Below are 21,944 nucleotides of genomic sequence, written 5' to 3'. Positions count from 1 at the left end.
TATTTTATTTGCATGTATCATTGGCAAGTGCATTAACATAAATACAATAATAAAAAGCAATGCAAAACTGTGTAATACTAAAAATTCACCAAATTACAATTCTGATCTTTCTCTCGAACATTCATGTCCAAGCACACTCTTAAACTTTAACCAATGAAAAATCTTTAGAGATGAAAAGTCAATACTAAATTGTGTTTGACATATTCAATGAATTGTATTGATATGTTTAATACACTATATAGATATTTTGATTTAAAACCTTAATTTTGATAGTTTTCTTATTTTTTTAAATTTAAATAATAATAACATAAAATTACATATGGGCAATTTGTAGACCACTAGATATCTACAAATCTTATGGTTCTAAATTAGTTGTAGTTAGCAGTTAAAGGTCGTGTGAGCAATTGATCACACCTCCAATAATACATCTATCTATATTTTCACTATATTTATCATTATTTTAATTACGCTTTCTCTCTATATAGTATTTTAATACATTAAATTATATTCTCTTTTACTTGATATGCTAAGCAACATCTCATAAAATTCCACATCACCTATTAAGTAGTAGAAACAAAAATATATACTCTATATTATTCTCTCTAACATCTCAGAGGCTTCGCTTCGTACACATAGATTAAGGAACTCAGTTTTTGTGACTAAAAACTAAAGGAGTCCAACCATATACTATAAGATAATTAGACTTTTTTTCTTGAGTTTGAGAGATTATAAATGAGACTATCATAATGTAATTTTGAGACATTATTAACTGGACACATTATTACACAAATCAGACATAGAAAATATAAAACCATGTGTTTCATAGTGTGATAGTTTGGTAAGAATCAAATGTGCGCCATGTTGAGGTTGTAGAGTGAACAGCGAATAAGGAGCATGTGTATACGCCGGTGACAGTTGGAACGAATAACGCTGCGCTTCCAACATCGCGAAGTTCTGCCCTAAACACACCCTCGGCACCTGCAGTGCTAGCTGCACTCCTGCCGGTAGCCTCAGCTTTCCTAAGCTGGCTTCCGTGTGGGTCGACCGCGTAAATGTTACCCCCCGATGGATATAGCCTCAGAGCCTCGTGCAGGATCATGCTCATCTACACATGCAAAAATTAGTTGACACTATTTTATTCTTTCTTTGTTTTCTTACTTACTTTATTATCTTTTCAATTAACTCGCTAAAGATTAATTTCACTTAAAACAGAGGGAGTACATTTTTAATGTCACAAGAGAAAATACGGGTATTATATAAAATAAATCATAAATATATGTAAAAACATATTTCTATATCATGCCATATTTGTATGCGGACTACTCACAGTTTTGAGGTGGTTTAAATCTTGATAACCGGGTTTCCCTCTCCCGAAAACTTGCACGACCTCGTCCCTGGCACGAATTTGCCAGTCTTGGTGCTTGCTCAAAAGGATCATTGTCCAGACCAGCAGGGACGAATTGGTCTCTTGGCCCGCAAAGTAGAAGATTTTGCACTCCTCGATCACTTCCCTAATGCTCATTCCGGGCTCATTTCTATGCTTTTTCATCCACTGCTTCCATCGCTTCTCTTTTTTTATCGATGATTTCAAGCATCATTGATTCGATTTCCTTCACAATTTCTTTCACTCTCCTGTCCTTAACAGATGAACATACCTCCACCCGGGAATAAACAAAGAGCCAGCCGCCTCAACAATGAGAGTCATCTGCTCTCTTTGCAGTTCAAATATCTTCCTTCCTTCTTCATGGCTACTCCCAAATGCAGTTCTTGAAATCACATCACTCGTCATTGTCTGAAGAGAAGGCCACACATCCACTTCACAACTTCCTTCATTTCCTACCATCTCATCCCATTTCCTCAACATATCACCACAGCTCAAGTAGAATGATGGAACCATATGCTGTTTGTTTACATCGAAAGGGAAAAAAAACAATACTTCCTCATTAGTTTCTATTACACAAAATTAATATATTTCTCTAAAAATATATGTACTAGATATAAGTGTATTGAACTTTATTAAATTAAGGCCTATTTCTCTAAATATCCGTTGTGTTTAATTGCTCAACACACTGATATTAGATACGAATCTAGATCATATTCTTGTCTGTTTTACCTTCAATCTGTCGATGTGGAAGGCGGGGCTGATCAGTTTCCTATGCTTGGCCCATTTCTCTGCCTCGAATGATGCTATTCCTTTTGAAAGCAGCTTAAGTGGATCATCCGAAGGCTTCGGGAAAACATCCATTTTCGACATAATCTCTCGTATCATTTCAGGATTTGTGATGCTTAGTGCAGGCTTTGGCCCAAACCAAACAAAGCTATTCTCACCTGACAATTGTAAGGCTATCCACAATGGCGCCTAGCGCACCGCCTAGCCGAGCGCCGGCGCTAGGCGGTCGCTAGGCGAACCATTGCAGCCTCCGAAAACCGCCGAGCGGTTTTTCGGAATTAAAAATCGCCTAGCGCTAGGCGGTCGTCGGGCGCTGGGCGATCCACTCGGCGCCATTGCAGCGTCGGAATCGCCCAGCGCATCGCCCAGCGGTTTTTTTTTATTTTTTTTTTAAATTTTCCCGACACTATATATACGCGATTTGCACTTCATTTTCATTCGCACCACTTGTATTAACGAGTACTCTCTCTATCTAAATTTCTATACAAGATCAACACCGAGAAATGGATCTAAACAACGAGCCTAGTTCAGGGACGAGTGGTTCTCAAACTCCCCCAATTAATATTGGAGGCGGATGGAATCAGATGCCCGGGTACTACAACATGTACCCGTGGCAGCAGATGCTATCCGGGATGCCGACCGGAGGGAGTCGGCCGGGGGGGTTCCCGACGATGCCGGGTTGGGGACCCAATATGCAGATGATGCCGGGGTGGGCACCCAATATGCAGATGATGCCCGGGGGTGGATCGGCGACGCAGGGGACGCCGGCGGGAGTACCGGCGACGCAGGTGACGCGGGGGAACGTCTATCGCCCCAGTTTTGATTTCAGCACTGCTTCGTCGCACACATCGACCCCAACGGATGCGCAGTTCACGCCGAGCGGTTTTGATGAATTTTCGTTGGCGGATTTGGGGTTTGATAGTCTCGGAGTTCCGGAAACTCCCGTTCAAACGGGGGGAGCAGTGCAGGGTAGTGGCGCCCCAAAGAAGAAGGGCAAGGGAAAGAAGGTCGGGGAGTCGTCGCAGCCGGGTGGGGATGACCCCACGGCACGGAGAAGGTGGACGGACGAGGAGAACGTTGCCCTGTCAAGGGCGTGGGTGAGTGTTTGCGACGATCCTCTTGTTTCTAATAACCAGAGGAGTCAACATGTGGGGCAAGGTAGCAGCAGCCTACCAGCGATTTTGCCCGGAGGGGAGGCCACACAACGGGGAGGATTGCCGGAAGGCGTGGAACCGAATCAGGGCTGCCGTCTCCCAAATTTCCGGTTTGTACGCCAACGCCCTCCGCATGCAGAGTAGTGGCCAAACGGAGGACGACTGCAGGAGGATAGCGGAGAAAGCCTTCCCCCAGCCCGGGTTGTATAAGGACTTCACCTACTGGAACTGCTATCTTGTGCTGAACGACTCTGAGAAATTCCGAGTAGGTGTCGATGCTGGCTGGCCGAAACGGCAACGATTGAACTATACCGGGGATTTCAGCGGCAGCAGCGGTGGTTCCCACGACCTCCCCGAGACGGACCAGGTGCTCCCCACCCCTCGTTCGTTCGGCCGCCGACCTCGCCCCATTGGGCAAAAAGCGGGCGCAACGGGCGGCGAGGGGGGCCGCCGGGGGTTCCCAGGAGGTCCAGTCGGCATCCCCCCTTTGACCGCCAGTCTACAGAGGATCTCAAGTACTTCGCGCGTCAACAAACGCGCCAGATGATGGTGAAGACGTTAGCCGAATGGCGAGCGGCGACGGACCCCCAGGAGAAGAGATTTCTCTTCACATTGCTCGAGAGCATGAATGACGATTTGCGTGGAGGCGGCAGCGGCGGTGGCAGCGGAGGCGGCGGTGACAGTGGCGACGGAGGCGGCGGAGGCGGTGGCGACGGATACGGCGGTGACGGTGACGGTGGCGGCGGCGGAGGCGGTGGCGACGGCGACGACGGAATCGAGGGAGCCACCGAGTTATTTTTTTTAAGTAATGTACTTTTTTTAATGTAATTTTTATTATTAATGTACTTTTTTAAAATTTTAGTACTTTTTTAATTTTTTGTATTTTTTTTAAAGTAAAATAGTATTATTAATGTTTCCCGTATATGTCTTGTAAATTAAATTCCGTATATTGTGTTATTTAGTGATGTGGCTATTGATGTGGCTGGGCTATTTATGATATGGCTGGGCTATTTCTGATGTGGCAGGAGGATTTTTAGTATTGATGATGTGGCAGGAGGAGTTTGTGGCTGGGCTATGGCTGGGCTATTGCTGGGCTATTGCCACTGTGGATACCCTAACCATCTAAACAACAGTAGTAGTAGTATCATTTTTTACTTGTAGTTAAGTACTCAATAAACAATTATAATTTTAAGTTGCATGAGAAGTAGGTGCACACTGTTATAAATGACACACACACAATAAAAGCAATAAAAGAGGAAAAAACAACACCAAAATTGATGCAGTTATAGCCGACGAAACTGAAAAACTCACTGTTTAAATACATAACCCGATGAGCTCGAAGGCATAACATAATAATACCAAAGTTAACACATACCATAGTTTTGGATAGCATTGTGATAGATGGGATTAGCTCTAGGAGCAATATAATTGGAAAAACTCATAGGTTTGGACTCAGCTTCCTTTATAATGCTGCCTATCTCTTTGAAATCTCCAAAGAAAAACTTGTAAGAATTTCCCTTGAAGCCATTGTTAGAAAGGAAAATATGTAAGTAAGGAAAATAGGTAACCAAGGAAAAAAAATTAATTAGGGAATGAGTATTATGGCAAATCTTGCCAATTTTATGTAACTCTTGGCCTATTTAAGGAGGCGTACCTATTGTAATTCTCTGAACAAGTTGAATGAATAATACTCATATCTTTCAACATGGTACCAGAGCAAAGGCTCATAACAAAATCATCATAGCCTAATACCTTTCCCGACCAAAACAGCCACCACCACGAACCGCCGCGCAACAGCCCAATCGCCAAGGCGGTTTCAAACCCGACAAATCAAAATTTTGGTGCTCTCATTGCGGAAAACAAAGACATACTCGAGATACATGTTTCCTCCTCGTTGGATTTCCGGAATGGTGGGATGAAAATCAAAAGGCTAAAGCTCGATTAGCCATCGGAGTCGAAGATGGAGGCAGATTATTTCTGCAAGGAGCAGGGAATAGGGAGATGACTAACACCCGTGGGAGAGCAGGAGATACCGGTCCTCAACCGGGTGGAGGCGGCAGGCCCAGCGAGGCAGCCTTCGCGGAGAAGAAAGGAGGCGGGTCATATGGAGGTAACAGATTAGGGTTGAGAAACCCCGATCCCCAATTTGATTTTCAGAATAAACCCCAAAGCATGAGTAATTTAATTTCTGGTCCTTATAGTTCAGAATATATGCAATATGACCCGGGAAAATTACAGTTAGGACCCTAGAAAAACTATATTCCACGTTTGACCCCAAAACTGTCTGAAAGTTCCGTCTTAAGCCCAAATCGTTTTGCACCCTTGGAAAATATACCTATTACATGCATTGCCCAAAGTAAAATTGACCCTAAGGAGAGTGAGTGGATTTTTTATTGTGGGGCAACTGATACTAAGACCTACGATCTGAAAGATTTTTGTGAATTTAATGGGGTAACTAAAAGCCAAATTCAAACTGCCGGTGGAGAGTTGACCGCTATGGGTGGGAGTGGAACCATTGAAATATCCCCAACCCTGAAGCTTACAAATTGCCTCTATGTGCCCAAATTATCTCATAAACTTATGTCTATCAGCCACGTGACGAAAGAATTAAACTGTACGTTACTAATGCATCCAAATTTCTGTGTATTACAGGATATCAGGACGAGGAGGATAATTGGGCGTGGCACTGAGCGTCAAGGTCTTTATTATGTGGATGAGATTACTCAACAAGGTGGCACCGCGATGCTTGCTCACGGATCTGCAAATCGGGAAGCTTGGTTGTGGCACCGCAGATTGGGGCATCCATCATCGGGGTATTTAAAATTGCTTTTTCCAAAGTTTTCCCATTTTAAGGATATTACTTGCGAATCTTGTGTTTTGGCAAAAAACCACAGACAATCCTTTAGATCAAGTGATACTCGTGTTAAGACTATTTTTTCTCTAGTGCATGCCGATGTTTGGGGTCCAGCTCCTATTGTTGGTGATCATGGTTTTAAATATTTTCTCATTTTTGTGGATGACTGCACTAGATTGACTTGGGTATATTGGTTTTAAATATTTTCTCATTTTTTCTCTAGATCATGGTTTTAAATATTTTCATAAATCTGACGTTTTTGAAAAATTTACCCGTTTCTTTACAATGATCCAGACACAATTCCATACCACGATCAAAATTCTTAGATCCGATAATGGTAGGGAATTTGTTAACAAAGACATGACTGATTTTTTTAGAGAAAAGGGGTTAGTTCATCAAACTACTTGTTCTTACACTCCTGAACAAAATGGTGTAGCTGAACGAAAGAATAGGATAATCCTAGAGGTCACGAGAGCCCTGTTTTTTGACTCAAATGTTCCTAAATTTTTATGGCCCGAAGCTGTTGCCACTGCTGTCTACCTGATTAATCGTTTGCCTACCAAAATTTTGGGTATGAAAACTCCTTTGCAGACTCTCGCATCCCTTACTGATATTCCCCCACCTCTCATACTTCCGCTCAAAATCTTTGGTTGTTTCGTTTATGTGCATGTACCGAAACACGAAAGAGGAAAATTTTCTGCATGTGCAATAAAATGTGTTTTTTTGGGGTATGGGGTAAATCAGAAGGGCTATCGATGCTATCACCCGGGGTCTAGGAAGGTTATAACAACCATGAATTGTAATTTTCTAGAAAGTGAATACTTCTATCACACCCAACCTCGGGGTCAGGGGGAGTGCTGTTCAGGGGGGGTGTGATAAAATTAGACCCCTCAGTTTTCTGATGCCACATCCAAGTATCTCGAACGTGGAACCAACAGAACAAGCTAGTGTCACTGCCGAGTCAGTCACATCTGCTGTAGAGCCTCCTCAACCGCCTACGCCTGAATCGAGTCCTCCTCCAATGATATCCGAGGTAATTCCTAAAACTAGCTCAGATAATACAGTTATTACTCCTGACACTTTTGGTGTAGACGAGAATGAGAATGCAACAATTGATGGTGATACCGGCCGCTATATACTCCCCAACAGAACTACTCGTGGGGTCCCAGCTAAGAGATACAGTCCTGAGAGGATTAGTAGAAGCCGATATTCTATGGCGAATCTGGCTAAAGCAAATCTAACAGAGATGGCTAGGGCGTTTGAAGCAGCACTTTACGAAGAAGAAGAAATCCCATATACGGCCGAGGAGGCTATGAAAATTGCTCACTAGCGAGAAGCAATGCTAGTAGAAATGCGGGCTCTGATAAAGAACAATACATGGGAAGTATGTCTTAAACTTGATGGAGTTCGAACTGTGGGATGCAGATGGGTCTTCACTATCAAACGGAGGCCAGATGGGTCGATTGAAAGGTATAAGGCGAGACTTGTGGCCAAAGGATACACTCAGACTTATGGAGTTGATTATGCTGAAACATTCTCACCGGTAGCAAAAATGAGTACTATTCGAGTGCTCTTCTCAATAGCGGCAGTCAGGGAATGGCCACTATATCAGTTCGACGTGACAAACGCATTCTTACATGGGGAACTGTAGAAGCCCATTTACATGGAGCCACCACCTGGATTTGTTGGAGATTTCGAAGTAGGAAAGATTTGCAAACTAAAACGAACACTATATGGGCTAAAGCAGTCACCTAGAGCTTGGTTTGGGAGATTCTCTGAGGCAATGAAGAAGTATGGGTATGAACAAAGCAACTCTGATCATACATTATTCTTGAAGAAAAGAGAAGGAAAGATTACATGCCTCATCATCTATGTAGATGACATGATTCTCACGGGAGATGATGAAGAGGAAATAAGCAAGCTAAGGAAGAATTTGTTTGCAGAGTTTGAAATGAAGGACTTGGGATTACTAAAGTACTTTCTGGGTATAGAAGTGCTAAGGTCAAGGAAGGGGATCTTCATCAGTCAGAGGAAATATTTACTTGACTTGTTAACCGAGACAGGACTACTGGACTGTAAGCCAGCAGATACTCCTATGGTTCAGAATCATGGTCTGCGGATAGTTGAAGGAGCTGAAGCCACTCACCGCACGGGATATCAACGTTTAGTTGGGAAATTGATATACCTATCCCACACTAGACCCGACATAGCTTATGCAGTTGGAGTAGTTAGTCAGTTTATACATGCACCTCAAGTAGCTCACTGGGAAGCAACACTGAGGATTGTTCGATATCTGAAAGGGACAGCGAACCATGGGATTCTATTCGAGAATCATGGACATTTAGAGATTCATGGATTCACGGATGCTGATTGGGCAGGGAACCCAAATGACAGAAAATCAACTGCTGGATATTTTACCTTTGTGGGAGGAAATCTTGTCACGTGGAGAAGCAAAAAACAGAAAGTGGTAGCCTTGTCAAGTGCAGAAGCTGAATTTCGAGGGATTAAGAGTGGGTTGACTGAGATTCTGTGGCTGAGGAAATTGATGACTGAGTTGAACTTAAACTCACAGAAGTCATGTAAGTTGTTCTGTGATAATAAGGCGGCAATCAGTATATCTGAAAATCCAGTTCAGCATGATCGGACAAAACATGTCGAGGTGGATCGACATTTCATCAAGGACAATATAGAGGCCAAGACGGTAGAACTTCCTTTTGTGAGATCTGAAGATCAGTTGGCGGATATACTCACTAAAGTTGTCGATGCAAGAAGCTTCCATGAGGTATTGGGCAAGTTAAGTATCGGTAATCCCATTACTTAACTTGAGGGGGGTGTTAGAAAGGAAAATATGTAAGTAAGGAAAATAGGTAAGCAAGGAAAAAAAATTAATTAGGGAATGAGTATTATGGCAAATCTTGCCAATTTTATGTAACTCTTAGCCTATTTAAAGGAGGCGTACCTATTGTAATTCTCTGAACAAGTTGAATGAATAATACTCATATCTTTCAATAGCCCTGCTGCCGTAGGAGTTTTTCGAGTTTTTTGGGAGTAAACCGTACCCAATTTAATAGTTGCCATAGATATATTAGAGCTACAACAACGCAGGGAATTGATGCTAACAAGATGAAAACATCCATACTTTATTGATTTTAATTAGTGTTTGCATAGAGAATTTATAGATGATGATCCATATTTTAAAATATTTTAACTATTACTTGGAATGATTGCTTGGGGGTGTTGTGTAATTCGTGTGGATTCTTTTATTTTCAATCTGCCATTTTCGAATAGAAGCAGTTAATCCGATTAAGTGACTCGAACACCCGACCTATTAGATGGAAGGGAAACATCTTACCAATCAAGCTCGTCAAACTGGTTGATTTGGTTGACGCTACAAGTTTTCTAACAATATATCGACCAATTTCTTTGTCAAAGAGATTATAAGATCTTTGGTAGTATATTATAATATTGTACAAGAAAAAGCTGTTTATGTTTTTTTACTGACTAATCAAAACTAATTTATTGCATGAATCATGCCGAATCAGTCAAGATCATAGATTGCAATTGGATATTTTAATTTTTAATGCATATATGTTTTATTGTGGAGTTAAAAATAATAATATTTCTAAAGATATTTACACGAAAAAGATAAGTCAATTGTTGCTTTAAGTTTCCGTCCCTTAGACCATATTTATAAGCAATCCCCAACCCAACCCAACCATCCACTTTTTCAATATTTAATTCATTTATATCTCCTCCACATCATCTTTCACATTATTAATATTCATCCAACCCAACCACATATATTTTCATGGTTTATTATAGTTTTGTAAGCATCAAGTGTGCTCCATACTGAGGTTGTAGTGTGATGACTGGATGAGGAGCGTGCGAGTACGAGGACGATAGCCGGAACGAATACCGCTGCAGAATCATAGCTATCGTTGTCTTAGCTTCCAACATAGCAAATTTTTGGCCGATGCATATCCTCGGCCCCCACCCGAAGGGGAAGTAGGCTAACTTCCCCTGCACGGCCTTCTCCACGCCTTCACTGAACCTCTCAGGTTTAAATTCCGTTGCATCATGACCCCATATTTCAGGGTTATGATGCAATAAAATCGCAGGCAGGATGAGTTGGACTCCTGCTGGGATGCTAACCCTTCCGAGCCTACATTCCTCGTGATGAGTTCGAGCAAGAACAGCCACCGGCGGGTATAATCTTAGAGCCTCGTGCAAGATCATGCTAACCTAATTGACCATGAAATAAGAATCAAGTCAATTAGCAAACCATGCAAATCATGAAATAATATTAGTTGTAATTGATTTTTTCATTATACAATTCCCTTGTAAGTTGTGACTCTATAAAACATTGTAAGTGCATAGCAAATTAATTCAATACAAAATCTAGAGAGATTTTCCCAAATATGGCTCGCATGGAACTTTCAACATGGTATCAGAGCATACCTCATGCTCGAGCCAAATGTGTCGTTAGGGGTAACAAGGTCATGTTGAGATATTAACAAATACGAATAGTTCAACTTAAATACCTAAAGAGTCGCTAATTCTATCAACAATTAGTTTTGGATAGAACCTCACCAAAATTCGGTTGATCTCTCGATCGTGTATCAAGTACGCTTAAATAAACAGGTCAAGTATGCTTGGCTAAATGCTACCTTACTTACTCATCCCTATAAAGTAAAACACGAGAAACTTAATACTTACAATTTTGAGCTGGTGTGATTCTTGAAAATTAGGTTTGGCCCTCCCAAACACTTGCAGAACCTCGTCTCTAGCCTGAGCCTGCCACTCGCCATGCTTGCTCAACAAGATCATCGTCCAGACGAGCAGGGAAGCCGTGGTCTCATGGCCCGCAAAGTAGAATAGTTTGCACTCTTCGATCACTTCTCAATGCTCATTTCCAACCCATCATTTCCATGTTCTTTGAAGTTGGATTCAAGTAGCACTCCCAACAAGTCATTGCTATATGTCTCTTCTTCCATTGCCTTTAGTCTTTCCTTGATCATACCAAGCAATATTGATTCTATTTCACTCTTAGTTTCTTTCATCCTCCTGTTAAATCTTGTGGGCAGAAACCTGGCCACGAGATTTAAAGCCATTAAAAACAAGCAAATGTTAAAAACTAATCTTTACGTTAACCTAATTATATGTAAATGGATTGAAATAAAGACGATGAACATGTGCACCTGTATCCAGGGATGTGAACAGAGCGATGGGCTTCCATAATGTGCTTTGCTTCCTCTCTCTGCAATTCAGACATCTTCCTCGCTTGCTCGTAGCTACTTCCAAACGCAGTCCTTGAAAACACGTCGCTCGTCATGGTTTGGAGGTAAGGCCAAACATCCACTTCACAACATCCATCATTTGATCCTAAAATCTCATCCCATTTGCTCAACATTTCACCACAGCACAAGTGAAATGCAGGAACCATATGCTATACTTGCAAAAGTCATCAACAGACAAATAAAGTTGCAATTTAATTTAATTCTTCTCGTCATAGATATAATTTAGCTGGGACGGAGGAAATACTATGTTATTTTTTGGGGGGCTAAATAGAATTTCATTACTGAAATGCGCCTAATACGTGAATAAGAGGCCAATCAAACTTTAGTGAGGTTCCATCCCACAATCAATTAATAATAAGTTAATCTCTAATAACTTTACATTTTTGACATAGGACAACTGAATGGCAAAACTCGATAACCCATGTCATTCATTGAAGCGTACTGACCAACAAAATCCCGGTGAAGTTCCAAATCAAAACAACTGAATATTTAAGTTAATCAGTTTTCACTTCACATTTTTGACGCGAAACAACTCACACGTAAATATCTCAACAGCAACAGTACCTTGAGTTTCTCCGCGTGGAAGGCGGGATTGATGAGTCTTCTATGCTTGGCCCACTCATCCCGCTCGAGTGATAACAGCCCCCCAGCAAGAAGTGTAGTTAAAGGGCTTCTAGGCTTTTGAAAAACATAATGTTTCGACACAATCTCTCTTATAATCTCAGGAACCATGACCAGTAACGCAGGCTTTGGCCCAAACCAGACAAAGCAGTTCTCACCTGCAGTTTAATTAATTTAATGATTTTCAAGATTCTCACTTAAGAAATATTGCAAGATAAATATATGTATACCATGGTTTGTGAGAGCTTTGTGGAAGGTAGGGATGACTCTAGGAACAATATCATGGGAGAAAAGCATGGGTTTAGACCTGGCTTCCTTCCTCGTCACGCTCGATTCTCTCAAATCTCCGTAGAAGAATCTGTATGGATTCCCACGGAATCCCTGCTGCCGGATGCGCTTTTCGATGCTTCTTGGAGTGAACCATAGCCACTTCAAGATTCTCCAGCCATAGAATAAAGTGGCTGTGACAGAGCAAGAGAGTAAAAGTGAGTTCATCAAATTATCCATTTTCTGATCTTGTTTTCTTCATTCAGATTTCAAAGTGAAAGAGAGGATGTGTGAACATGGAAGAGATCAACCGACTGTAGATAGTCAACCAATTATAACTTTTTTCCTTTCTTCTTTTTTGGTCCCAAATTCTCAATCGTATTAGGTCTAACAAATTTTAAAATTAGTCATATTGAAACTGACTAAAATTTAATTTATGTTGACGAACAATGTTTGATTTTCAACGATAATTTTATATTTTATATATTTCGTTCCATTAACTCTACTACATTAGATGGTAGGCCCAATTTAGTTGGTAGTTTAATAACAAAAGGTAATCATTTATATTCCTTTTTAAAAATTTACTAAAATGGTAAAAGTGAAATGTAATTGAATTTGTGGTATGAATAAAATTAAAAATAAGTGAAATTTTTTTAAGATTTACCAAAATAGTAAAAGTGAAATGTAATCGAATTTGTGGTAATTAAAAATAAGTGAATTTTTTTTTGAGACGAAAAAATATTATATTTTTGACATGATTGGTCAAAGACTCGGAGGTATAAAATCAAAATGTATTGTTTTATTATGTCAATAATCTATATTTGTAGCAATAAAATCTTTCTCCTCTAAGTTATTGATTGTAAATACTTTTTTAGTTTTTACATAAATGATCAAAAATATTTTATTTGCATGTATCATTGGCAAGTGCACTAAAATAAATACAACAACAAGAAGCAATGCAACACTGTGTAATACTGAAAAATCCACCAAATTACAACTCTGATCATTCTCTCGAACATTCATGTCCAAGCACACTCTTAAACTTTAATCAATGTAAATTCTGTCGAAATGAAAAGCAATGCATACCCTTGATTTAGCTAGTAAAATTTAACTTTGATTTAAAAATTTCTTTTTTGGACCATTAATCAAAGACCAATCGCAATCTATTTATCTTTTTGTACGAATTACTCACGCCACTATCCAATTTTTTTAAATATCCATTTATAAAAGTTTTAAGCAGTGATCAATTATTCAATTAATCCAAAATAAACTGCAGCATTTGTCAAAAAACGTATACTTGATATAAAGCGTGGAGAGCCAAAATTCTCACGTCCTGATACGTGCTTTCTTGTCTGTATTCCTCTCCACTCCAGAATCTATGGCATTCCTTTTGCCATCTCTGCATTTCCTCCCACTCGAAAATACAAGTATTTATTTCGTCCATTACAATTCACATACCGCCAAAATATCTCAGATTTTGATCAATTTATTCCGGACCCTCTTTTTCTTGCATCTAGCTGAAGGGGTTCTAGGATTTTTGTGATTCTTTTCTCTGCTTTCTTCTGTTGGGTAATGGCTCAGTTACTGCCGCCAGTTTGCACAGATGCACTCAAATTTCAGAATCCATTGACAAGTTTGTGCCCAAGAAGCAGATGTGCTGCAGCAGGAAAAAATAATGTGGGATGGAGCAGCTATGGAGGGAAAAGGAAAGGGGTTTGGAGAATCAGGGTTGCATCTCAGGAATCTGCATCTTCTGAGGATGTTGCAGATGATTATTATGCTGTTTTGGGTCTGGTAATGATAAAAATCTTGTCTTTAAACTTGTCTTGCCTCAATTTCATTTTGTCTTGTTTGTTAGTCTTATCTTATGTATTAGGCTTTCCCAATTGTTTTGTTTTATGTCCTCTATTATGCTGTTTTGGGTCTGGTAATTATAAAAATCTTGTCTTTTAACTTGTCTTGTCTAAAATTCGTTTAATTTGTTAATCTTGATGTATTAGGTTTTCCCAGTTTTCTGTGTTTTATGTCTTCTATTATGCTGTTTTGGGTCTGGTAATGATAAAAATCATGTCTTACTTTAATTTATTTTGTCTCTAAACATGTGTTAAATTCATTTGTTTGGTTAATCTTGATTTACTAGGCTTTCCCAATTTCTGTGTTTTATGTCTTCTATTATGCTGTTTTTGGTCTGGTAATGATAAAAATCATGTGTTTAAACTTGTGTCAAATTCCTTTAGTTTGTTAATCTTGATGTATTGTGCATTCCCAATTTCTGTGCTTATGTCTTCTATTATGTTTTCATCATTAGAAACAAAAAAAATTGAGAGGAATGAATCGTTCTAGGTTCTGATTAAAGGATTAGTAGTTGTAATTTGGCTTTTTTGGTAATGATGGTAAGGATTGATATGGTTAGTCTATTTTCAAGAAATTGTAAAGCAATTTGATTGGAATTTCAATGATGAATGATAAGGGTGAAGTGTTTGTTACTCACTCATAGTCTCATTGGTATTAAAATGATGATTACTTTTTTCATTTCTCTTTTGATTCTTGAATGCACCTTGTTGGCTATCTTACCAGCTTCCGGACGCGACCCCGGAGCAAATAAAGAAAGCCTATTATAATTGCATGAAATCTTGCCATCCGGATTTGAGTGGTGATGATCCGGAGACGACGAATTTCTGCATGTTCATAAACGAGGTGTACGAGGTAAGTTCCATTTTATGGATTTCTTGGGTGAGTTTGTAACTTCTGTTGGAAACTGATCTTTTATTCTTTCTCCTCTGTTTTAGATTCTGAGCGATCCTGTCCAGAGAATGGTGTATGATGAAATTCATGGATACGCTCTCACTGCAATCAATCCGTTTTTCGATGATTCCAGCACAAAAGATCATGTGTTTGTGGACGAGTTTAGTTGCATAGGTAAGTTTGCCATCACTTCTGTTCTACTTTGACATTTCATTTTAGAAATGGCTTTCAAGTTCAAATCGTGGATAAACTCTTCGTCGTTTAAAGAAAAAAATGGAATGATATGAAAGTTAATTCTGCTGCATTAACTAAATTACCTTAAATTACTATAGTCATTGGGTTGAGCAAAATCTGCATTATATACCTTAAAATTGGCAGAGTCTCATTTCTTCTGTTTCTTTGCATAGGCTGCAAGAACTGTGCCAATGTTTGCTCGGAAGTTTTTTCCATTGAGGAAGACTTTGGAAGAGCCAGAGCTTATAACCAAGCCGGGATGCTCGACAAAGTTCAACAAGCAGTTGAGAGCTGGTAAGTTTTTTTTGTATTTGTTGGTTTCTCTTTTTTGGATACCAATTACTGGCATTTGTTAAGAAAAAGTTAAGATGTTTAGTTGTGTAAACGTCCAATACTAAACGAGAAAGTATAGCCTACTAGCATTTATCTTTATTTCACTTCTTTACAATTCAAATTCACGTCATTTATGCACTGATAATTGCATCTGAAGATAGGTAGTTTTACCGTATATATTCTGTTTTAACTCGACTAGTTTTAGCAGCTATTGACCCGTACATATTCATTTCAGCCCAGTTGATTGTATTCATTGGACTTCTGCTGCTCAGTTATCGCTTCTAGAAGATGAAATGCGGAGAGTAGAAAGAGTGAATGTAAGAACACATCGTGCAATTTCTGCCCCGTTGTGGACTTGTCTACCTTCTTGTCATAATGCATAATTTTAGCATATACAGTTTTTCGTAGTAGCTTATTTACAAGCGTAATTATGCTTATCAGGTTGCTTTGATGCTCTCGGGCATGGGCTCAGCATCCGCGGATGTCTTTCGGATGGTAAGATTGCCAACCTATTAATATACTATAGTACTGTATTTTATCATCCGATGACATGCTTTGAGGCTATACGCGTCTTAATACTCTTGCTTGTGCAGGCGAGCGGTAGATGGGAAAAGAGACAAGCTAAAGTATTGGTAAGGACCTTTATTTCAATATATCCGAACTAGTTCAATAGAGAGATTTTGTTTTCGACTTATTATGGTTTGAGTGCTTGAAAACGCCTCGTTTCTTACAGGCACAGGCTAAAGTGAGGATGATGAAGCAGAAAGATTCTGCCCAAACTCCGACTTATTGGGACAACCTTTGGGGCAACACGAAAGACTATGAAAGCAAAGCTAATAAAGGTATAAGTCCGTTTTCCCTTGAATAAGATCTCAATGAAACTATGCTGAAGTACACTAACTTTCTTGTCAATTTACCATTGAATCTTCTTTCTTTTTGTTGCAGAGGAAGAAGTGAAAGAGAGGGCAGCACGAGCTGCTGCAGCTGCTCGTAGATGGAGAGAGTATTCCAGGAGAGGCGCGGACAAGCGTCCCACATTCAAACTTCCAGAAGCCGTCTCTAACAAGGAGTAGTGGTAAGCGTTGTTAATTCTAGCTCGACCACCCTCGTATATACGTACATATGCATATATGTAAATGCGATTGATCATTCATTCGCTGCATCGTATGCAGAACTGTATATATAACCTTGTTATACATAATTTGAGACTTTTAGTAATACAACATATTTTTAGTGTATTTCCAGATAAAATGGTGTATGGTTTGTTCTTTGTAGACCATTCACAACCTCTAGCCACAAATCTTACCATATCTTAACTATTCACGTGCCGCGTCAGCTTTTCATAGGGCTAACCAGACCTTAAAGTGATCATTCATGACTCAAAAAGATTTCTGTTGGATTAAAATTGGTATTCTTGGCACATTAATCATCAGACAATCACTTTATTTACAAACTTCGTTTATAAATATCCAATCAAATTGACAGATAATATTTTGGCATCTCTCGAGTCTTCACCACAAAAAAATCGAAAATGAACCAATTGATGAATTATTACAAATAAAGATAAATCTGATACAAAAAAGAAAGTTGTTGACATAAAAATAGGCGAAAATTACACATCACTGGTTTGTCCAATTAAAGAATTATTCGCAACGCTGTCTCTTATCCGTCTCTTAATCGTCTCATCTCTTAACTATTCATGGGCCCCATTGTACTTTTTACTCCATCTCTTAACTAAGAGACAACACCTGCAACCCTTCATCTCTTATCCGTCTCTTAATCATCTCATCCCTTAATTATTCATTCAATTTCATTTTTTATTTTTATTTCCAACAAATTCAATTAATAAAAACACACTTCATTAAATAAAATAAAATTACAACTTAAAATTCTAAAAAAATTAAAAACCTCATTAATAAAATCCTAAAAAATTAAAAATACATAATTTAAATAAAAAAACATATTTTTTTATGGTGGATTAATTTGTGGGAATGATTTGATATTTATAGAAGTGATTGGAGGCTTAAAAAAATTTAAAATTTTGCAAAAAAAGCCTATAAACTGCTAGTATATTTTTTGGGATTTTTTTTTAAAATTTTTGATTTTTTCATGAATTTTAAAAAAACACTTTTTCGGATAAAAACGACGCCCACTCGCGGGCTGGCGAGTGGGCGTCACAGATGAACCGAAGCTCGCCACGTCGCCAAAGTGCGTGGCGAGACGTCTCGCGAGCTGTCCCTCCGAGACGGGATGGAGACGGAAGGCTGCAACGCCGTCTCTTATCCGCCTCGTCTCTCCGGGACGAGATAAGAGACGGCTAAGGGATGCATTGCGGATGGCCTTAAAAATCACTAATTATGAAGAAGAATCTTTATGCAGCCCTCTTGGCCACAATAAAAGACCTAAAATGAATTCAATAATGCCGAATATTTCAAGCATCTTTTAACAAGTGGATGTTAATTACTAGCATTAACAAGTGGATAATAATTTAAAAAATAATTAACAAGGCAAAATTAAAGTTGTCCTGAACCAATTTGCTCTAAAATATATCAATAATTTACATTATGACAACTACTCGTGAAAATTGGGGCATTATTCAAGTTTCTACTAGTGCTGCCCAACACATCCACAAATGGCATTATTGCGATTATTTGTCACAATTTGTTATGGATGATGATATCAGTGTTTAACACAAGGAACGAGTTGAAAAGAAAATAGTAGGATCAAATACAGTGAAAAAGTTCACGCCAACATATAAAGGTAGTGGCGGTGTGGCGGTCATCGTGGCAATGGATGGTCGAATAATCAAGGGCTATTTCATACAAAATCTCAAAATTTGATTAAATTTTATTATTCAGTTGGCGTATATGTGTCCAATTCTAGAATGTGAATAAATAGTGGCGCATGTGAAGTAATGGACAACTAAATGACTTCTTGGAAAGCTAATAAAATATTACTCTGTATAAAATACAATCTCTTCATCCCATCTCTACACATCATCCCATCCATGTTGCCACTGTCTTTATATAGATTTTTCATCCGTCAAAGTCAATTTCAACTGTGTTTGAATGGTTGAATCTATCCAAGTACTTATAAAATTACTCTCATAATTTTATAATTTCTAATTATGAAATGCACTATCTATAGTTATAAAAGTACTCCCATAATTTTATACGGAGTAATTTCCAATTATGAATTGCACAACAGGTTTGGTAGTAGTACTTAAGCTAAGAGCATCTACAATGGCGGATGTCCCAGCGGACGTCGGATCGGCGTGTCGGACGTCCGCCATTAGGCCGCATGCATACGGATACGGACGTCCGCTTCGGACACCGGAGTTCCGCGGCTTTCCGGGACGTCCGTCTGGACATCCGCCATTGCATTGACAGGACGGACGTCTCGGCGGAAGTCCCGATTTTTTATTGTTTTTTGTGGATGTCCGTCGGGGTGTCCTTATGACGTGGCAGTGCAGTGGGATGTCCTTATGACGTGGCATGTGGTGTTTTTGGGAAGTCTGTCGGGATGTCCGTCGGGACATCCGTCCCATTGTGGATGCCCTAATGCTCACTATTAGGGATAATAATCCATAAATACAAACAATATGATACTTCCCCGTCCCATAATAATTGTCACTCTTATTGTGGGCACGAGTTTTAAAAAATGTAAAGAAAAGCTGGTTGGAAAAGTTAGTGGAATGTGTGATCCACTTTTTTATATTGATTTTATAATAAAATGTAAGTGAAGTGAGTTAGTGGAATGTGAGATCTACTTACCATTTATGGTAAAAATTAAGTGTGACAATAATTATGGGACGTCTGAAATGGAAAATAGTGACAATTAATAATGAGAAGGAGGGAGTATTCTTTTACTTGTGAACCAACTCATATAGTTTCTCTCACCCCATGGTAGGTGGAAGAGTTGTATACATGTATGGGAGTATCAACCAATTTGAAATCTCACATACCACTTTATGTATCTATCTATCACATTATAAAGGTGGTCTTTTTTTCTCTAGCAATCAGATGCCATGTGAATTCGTATACTTATATTCTATTCATACATTTGAATTTCGAACGTTGATAAAGTGAATCATTTTTCCACATTTTCCCCTTTGTTTCAATTAAATATTCCTAAAGCACTGACACAAATAAAATTCATTTTTGCCGCCGCTTTCTTTTTCACATTTATTCTTTCTCATTCCCTCTCAATTTCTACTTTTCTAGTACTCCATATTGTCCGTTTCATGCCTTGGATTCCATGTCACTTCCACTTATTAATTAACAGTACATTTCCACTTAATTAATGCACTCCATTTCACAAATCATTTCATTTTCCTATTGTTCCACATGTGGCACCAAGTCCATCGACAATGTTGGATTCAAGAAACATCACTCGTACGAAAACGTAAAAAGTGAACAGAAGAACATAAGTGAACTATAACCCTTCCAAACTCCGCACCGTGGAATCAACAACAACTCAGAACACTAAAATGGAAGTTTTCTAATTTTCTTGCTCTCATAAGATGGGTACAAATAACGTGCATATATATTTTGGAACTTCAAAATTGTAGAACTTGAATGTGGACTTAATAATCAATCCACCAATGTAGTGAAAAACAATGAAAATGTGGATTGGAAGAAAATCAATGAGAGAAAAATAATCAAATATTTTCTATGACCACTCTTATTCCAATAATCCAATCTACATATACAAACTTTGTATCAATCCCCGCCAAACATTTTTCTCATAACTTCTCAACAAAAATCACTATAACAAAATCTCCAAGAAATCAAAAGTGATCAACCAAAAACACACACAAATCGTCATCTAACAGTAGAAGCAACAGAATGAGCCCAGAATCTGAGATGATCCTTGAGCTCCATCTCGTTACCGAAAGCCGGAATCCTCCACTCCATCACCGAATTCCTCCTCTCCTCCTCCTCCATCCTCTCCCACGCCTCCGACAGATACGGCCGCGACGGCGTCGTTTCACTCGCCCCCTTCCCCATCAGCCCGGGAATGATCGACCCCAATCTCGAATTGGAATCCCGATCCTCATCCGAAAATACAAACCCTAGATCCATAAACCCCTTCAGCTCCTCCACCTCCAGCTCCGTCAAGCTCTTGCTCGCCCCGCCCCTCCTCTTCCTCCGATGACGACGACGAATAGCCTTCTCCTCATTCTCCCCCGCGGCCTTGTTGATTTTTTTCAATTCTTCTTCCTCGACGAAGCTCTCGACTTCTTTGCCGGAGAGGATCGTCTGGAGGTGGGGCCCGAGGACGGACTTCGGCGACGGAGAGCTCGGCTCCGATGATGATGATGTGGCGTCTAATTTGGAGGTGAGGTTGTGGTCGCTGTGGGATTTTCTCATTAGCGTTGTGATCTTGTTCAGCTTCTTCGGCGATTCTTGAGGAGCGCCGCCTTTTTCGGCTTGCGATAACGGCGGCGCCGCCTTTTTTGTGGGAGCGAAAGGTCTGTGCTCGAACCAGTACGTGTCGAAGAGGTTTAAGAATGTTTCTTCCGCTGACATGTTCTGATGAGCTTTTTCAGACCGGAAACACACACTGCACACAGTGGGTTTTGTTTTTTTTTTAAAATTTTTTTATTGGGAGAGAGTGAATTATTGTGATTAGTTGTGGGTGTGGAGTTTGATGGGGGAAATGATTTATATATATGGATGGTGTGGGGAGTGGGGTTGGTGTTGGGGTCGTTACATTATTGACCTTGTGGTCCTTGTTGGATTAGTAAATTGGGGGTGATTACGTGGAGGTTTATGTAAAGTAATGAGCACGATTATGGTCTTGTTAAATTTAACTATTTAAGTATTAGTACGTGTTTTGGTGTTAATTTAATATAATACTCGTATTTAATGGCGCAGGCTTTGAAATTTGAATATGTGAATGGCTTTTTAGCTTGTATGTGTGTGAACTTAATTAGGCCACAAAACGTGGGATGTGAGTCAACTGACGGCAGGTTAGAGTATTGCTAGTTTGAATGTTAAAATTGATGATATAATTAGTAGTTTTAGTAATGGAAGAAGGGCAGCAATTAGTAGAAAATTAAGAGCATAATACGTCATACGTGCATCGGAAATGAGAAGTTTATTCGCGCACTTCGTGAAGGATTAGTGCTCCAACCAAATGTGACGGGGGGCATGTGTTTCATCGTCGAGTCCATATGCACGGAGATTTATTCTTGCGCGTAACAATACTTTGGTACATGTAAAAGTTGACTCCAACATGATTTAGTAGATGAAATTTCAACGTGC

At 39.5% G+C, this 21,944-nt stretch overlaps 2 protein-coding genes and 2 pseudogenes across 2 annotated transcripts; 1 reads left to right on the top strand and 3 right to left on the bottom strand.

Annotated features, from left to right (window-relative positions):
• Positions 1 to 820: 820 nt before the first annotated feature.
• On the bottom strand, positions 821 to 9,315 carry LOC121746113 (annotated as a pseudogene).
• Positions 9,316 to 9,901: 586 nt separating this feature from the next.
• Positions 9,902 to 12,739, bottom strand: LOC121745038 (annotated as a pseudogene).
• Positions 12,740 to 13,690: 951 nt separating this feature from the next.
• LOC121745570 (chaperone protein dnaJ C76, chloroplastic-like) lies at positions 13,691 to 16,926 on the top strand. The gene is made up of 9 exons (XM_042139527.1): positions 13,691 to 14,157; positions 14,941 to 15,069; positions 15,153 to 15,282; positions 15,516 to 15,636; positions 15,911 to 15,992; positions 16,117 to 16,170; positions 16,269 to 16,307; positions 16,409 to 16,517; positions 16,621 to 16,926. Exons 1-9 carry the CDS (start codon positions 13,936 to 13,938, stop codon positions 16,746 to 16,748), a joined length of 1,014 nt encoding a protein of 337 aa, XP_041995461.1. The 5' UTR covers positions 13,691 to 13,935; the 3' UTR covers positions 16,749 to 16,926.
• Positions 16,927 to 20,498: 3,572 nt separating this feature from the next.
• Positions 20,499 to 21,206, bottom strand: LOC121746112. The gene has a single exon (XM_042140030.1). The coding sequence runs from the start codon at positions 21,204 to 21,206 to the stop codon at positions 20,499 to 20,501; it is 708 nt and encodes a 235-aa protein (XP_041995964.1).
• Positions 21,207 to 21,944: the final 738 nt, after the last annotated feature.

Source organism: Salvia splendens, chromosome 8 (genome assembly GCF_004379255.2).
Source record: "Salvia splendens isolate huo1 chromosome 8, SspV2, whole genome shotgun sequence".
Taxonomy (NCBI): Eukaryota; Viridiplantae; Streptophyta; class Magnoliopsida; order Lamiales; family Lamiaceae; genus Salvia; species Salvia splendens.
The sequence above is the reverse complement of the archived record's forward strand: the minus strand, read 5'-3'. Positions and strand labels throughout refer to the sequence as shown.

What these genes read in the sequence shown, in the direction of transcription:
- LOC121745570 (XM_042139527.1), top strand. Translation starts at nt 13,936, where the DNA reads ATGGCTCAGTTACTGCCGCCAGTTTGCACAGATGCACTCAAATTTCAG. An exon ending in TCATAAACGAGGTGTACGAG is followed by an intron (nt 15,070 to 15,152) that starts GTAAGTTCCATT and finishes CCTCTGTTTTAG; the next exon opens with ATTCTGAGCGATCCTGTCCA. An exon ending in CCGCGGATGTCTTTCGGATG is followed by an intron (nt 16,171 to 16,268) that starts GTAAGATTGCCA and finishes TTGCTTGTGCAG; the next exon opens with GCGAGCGGTAGATGGGAAAA.
- LOC121746112 (XM_042140030.1), bottom strand. Translation starts at nt 21,206, where the DNA reads ATGTCAGCGGAAGAAACATTCTTAAACCTCTTCGACACGTACTGGTTC.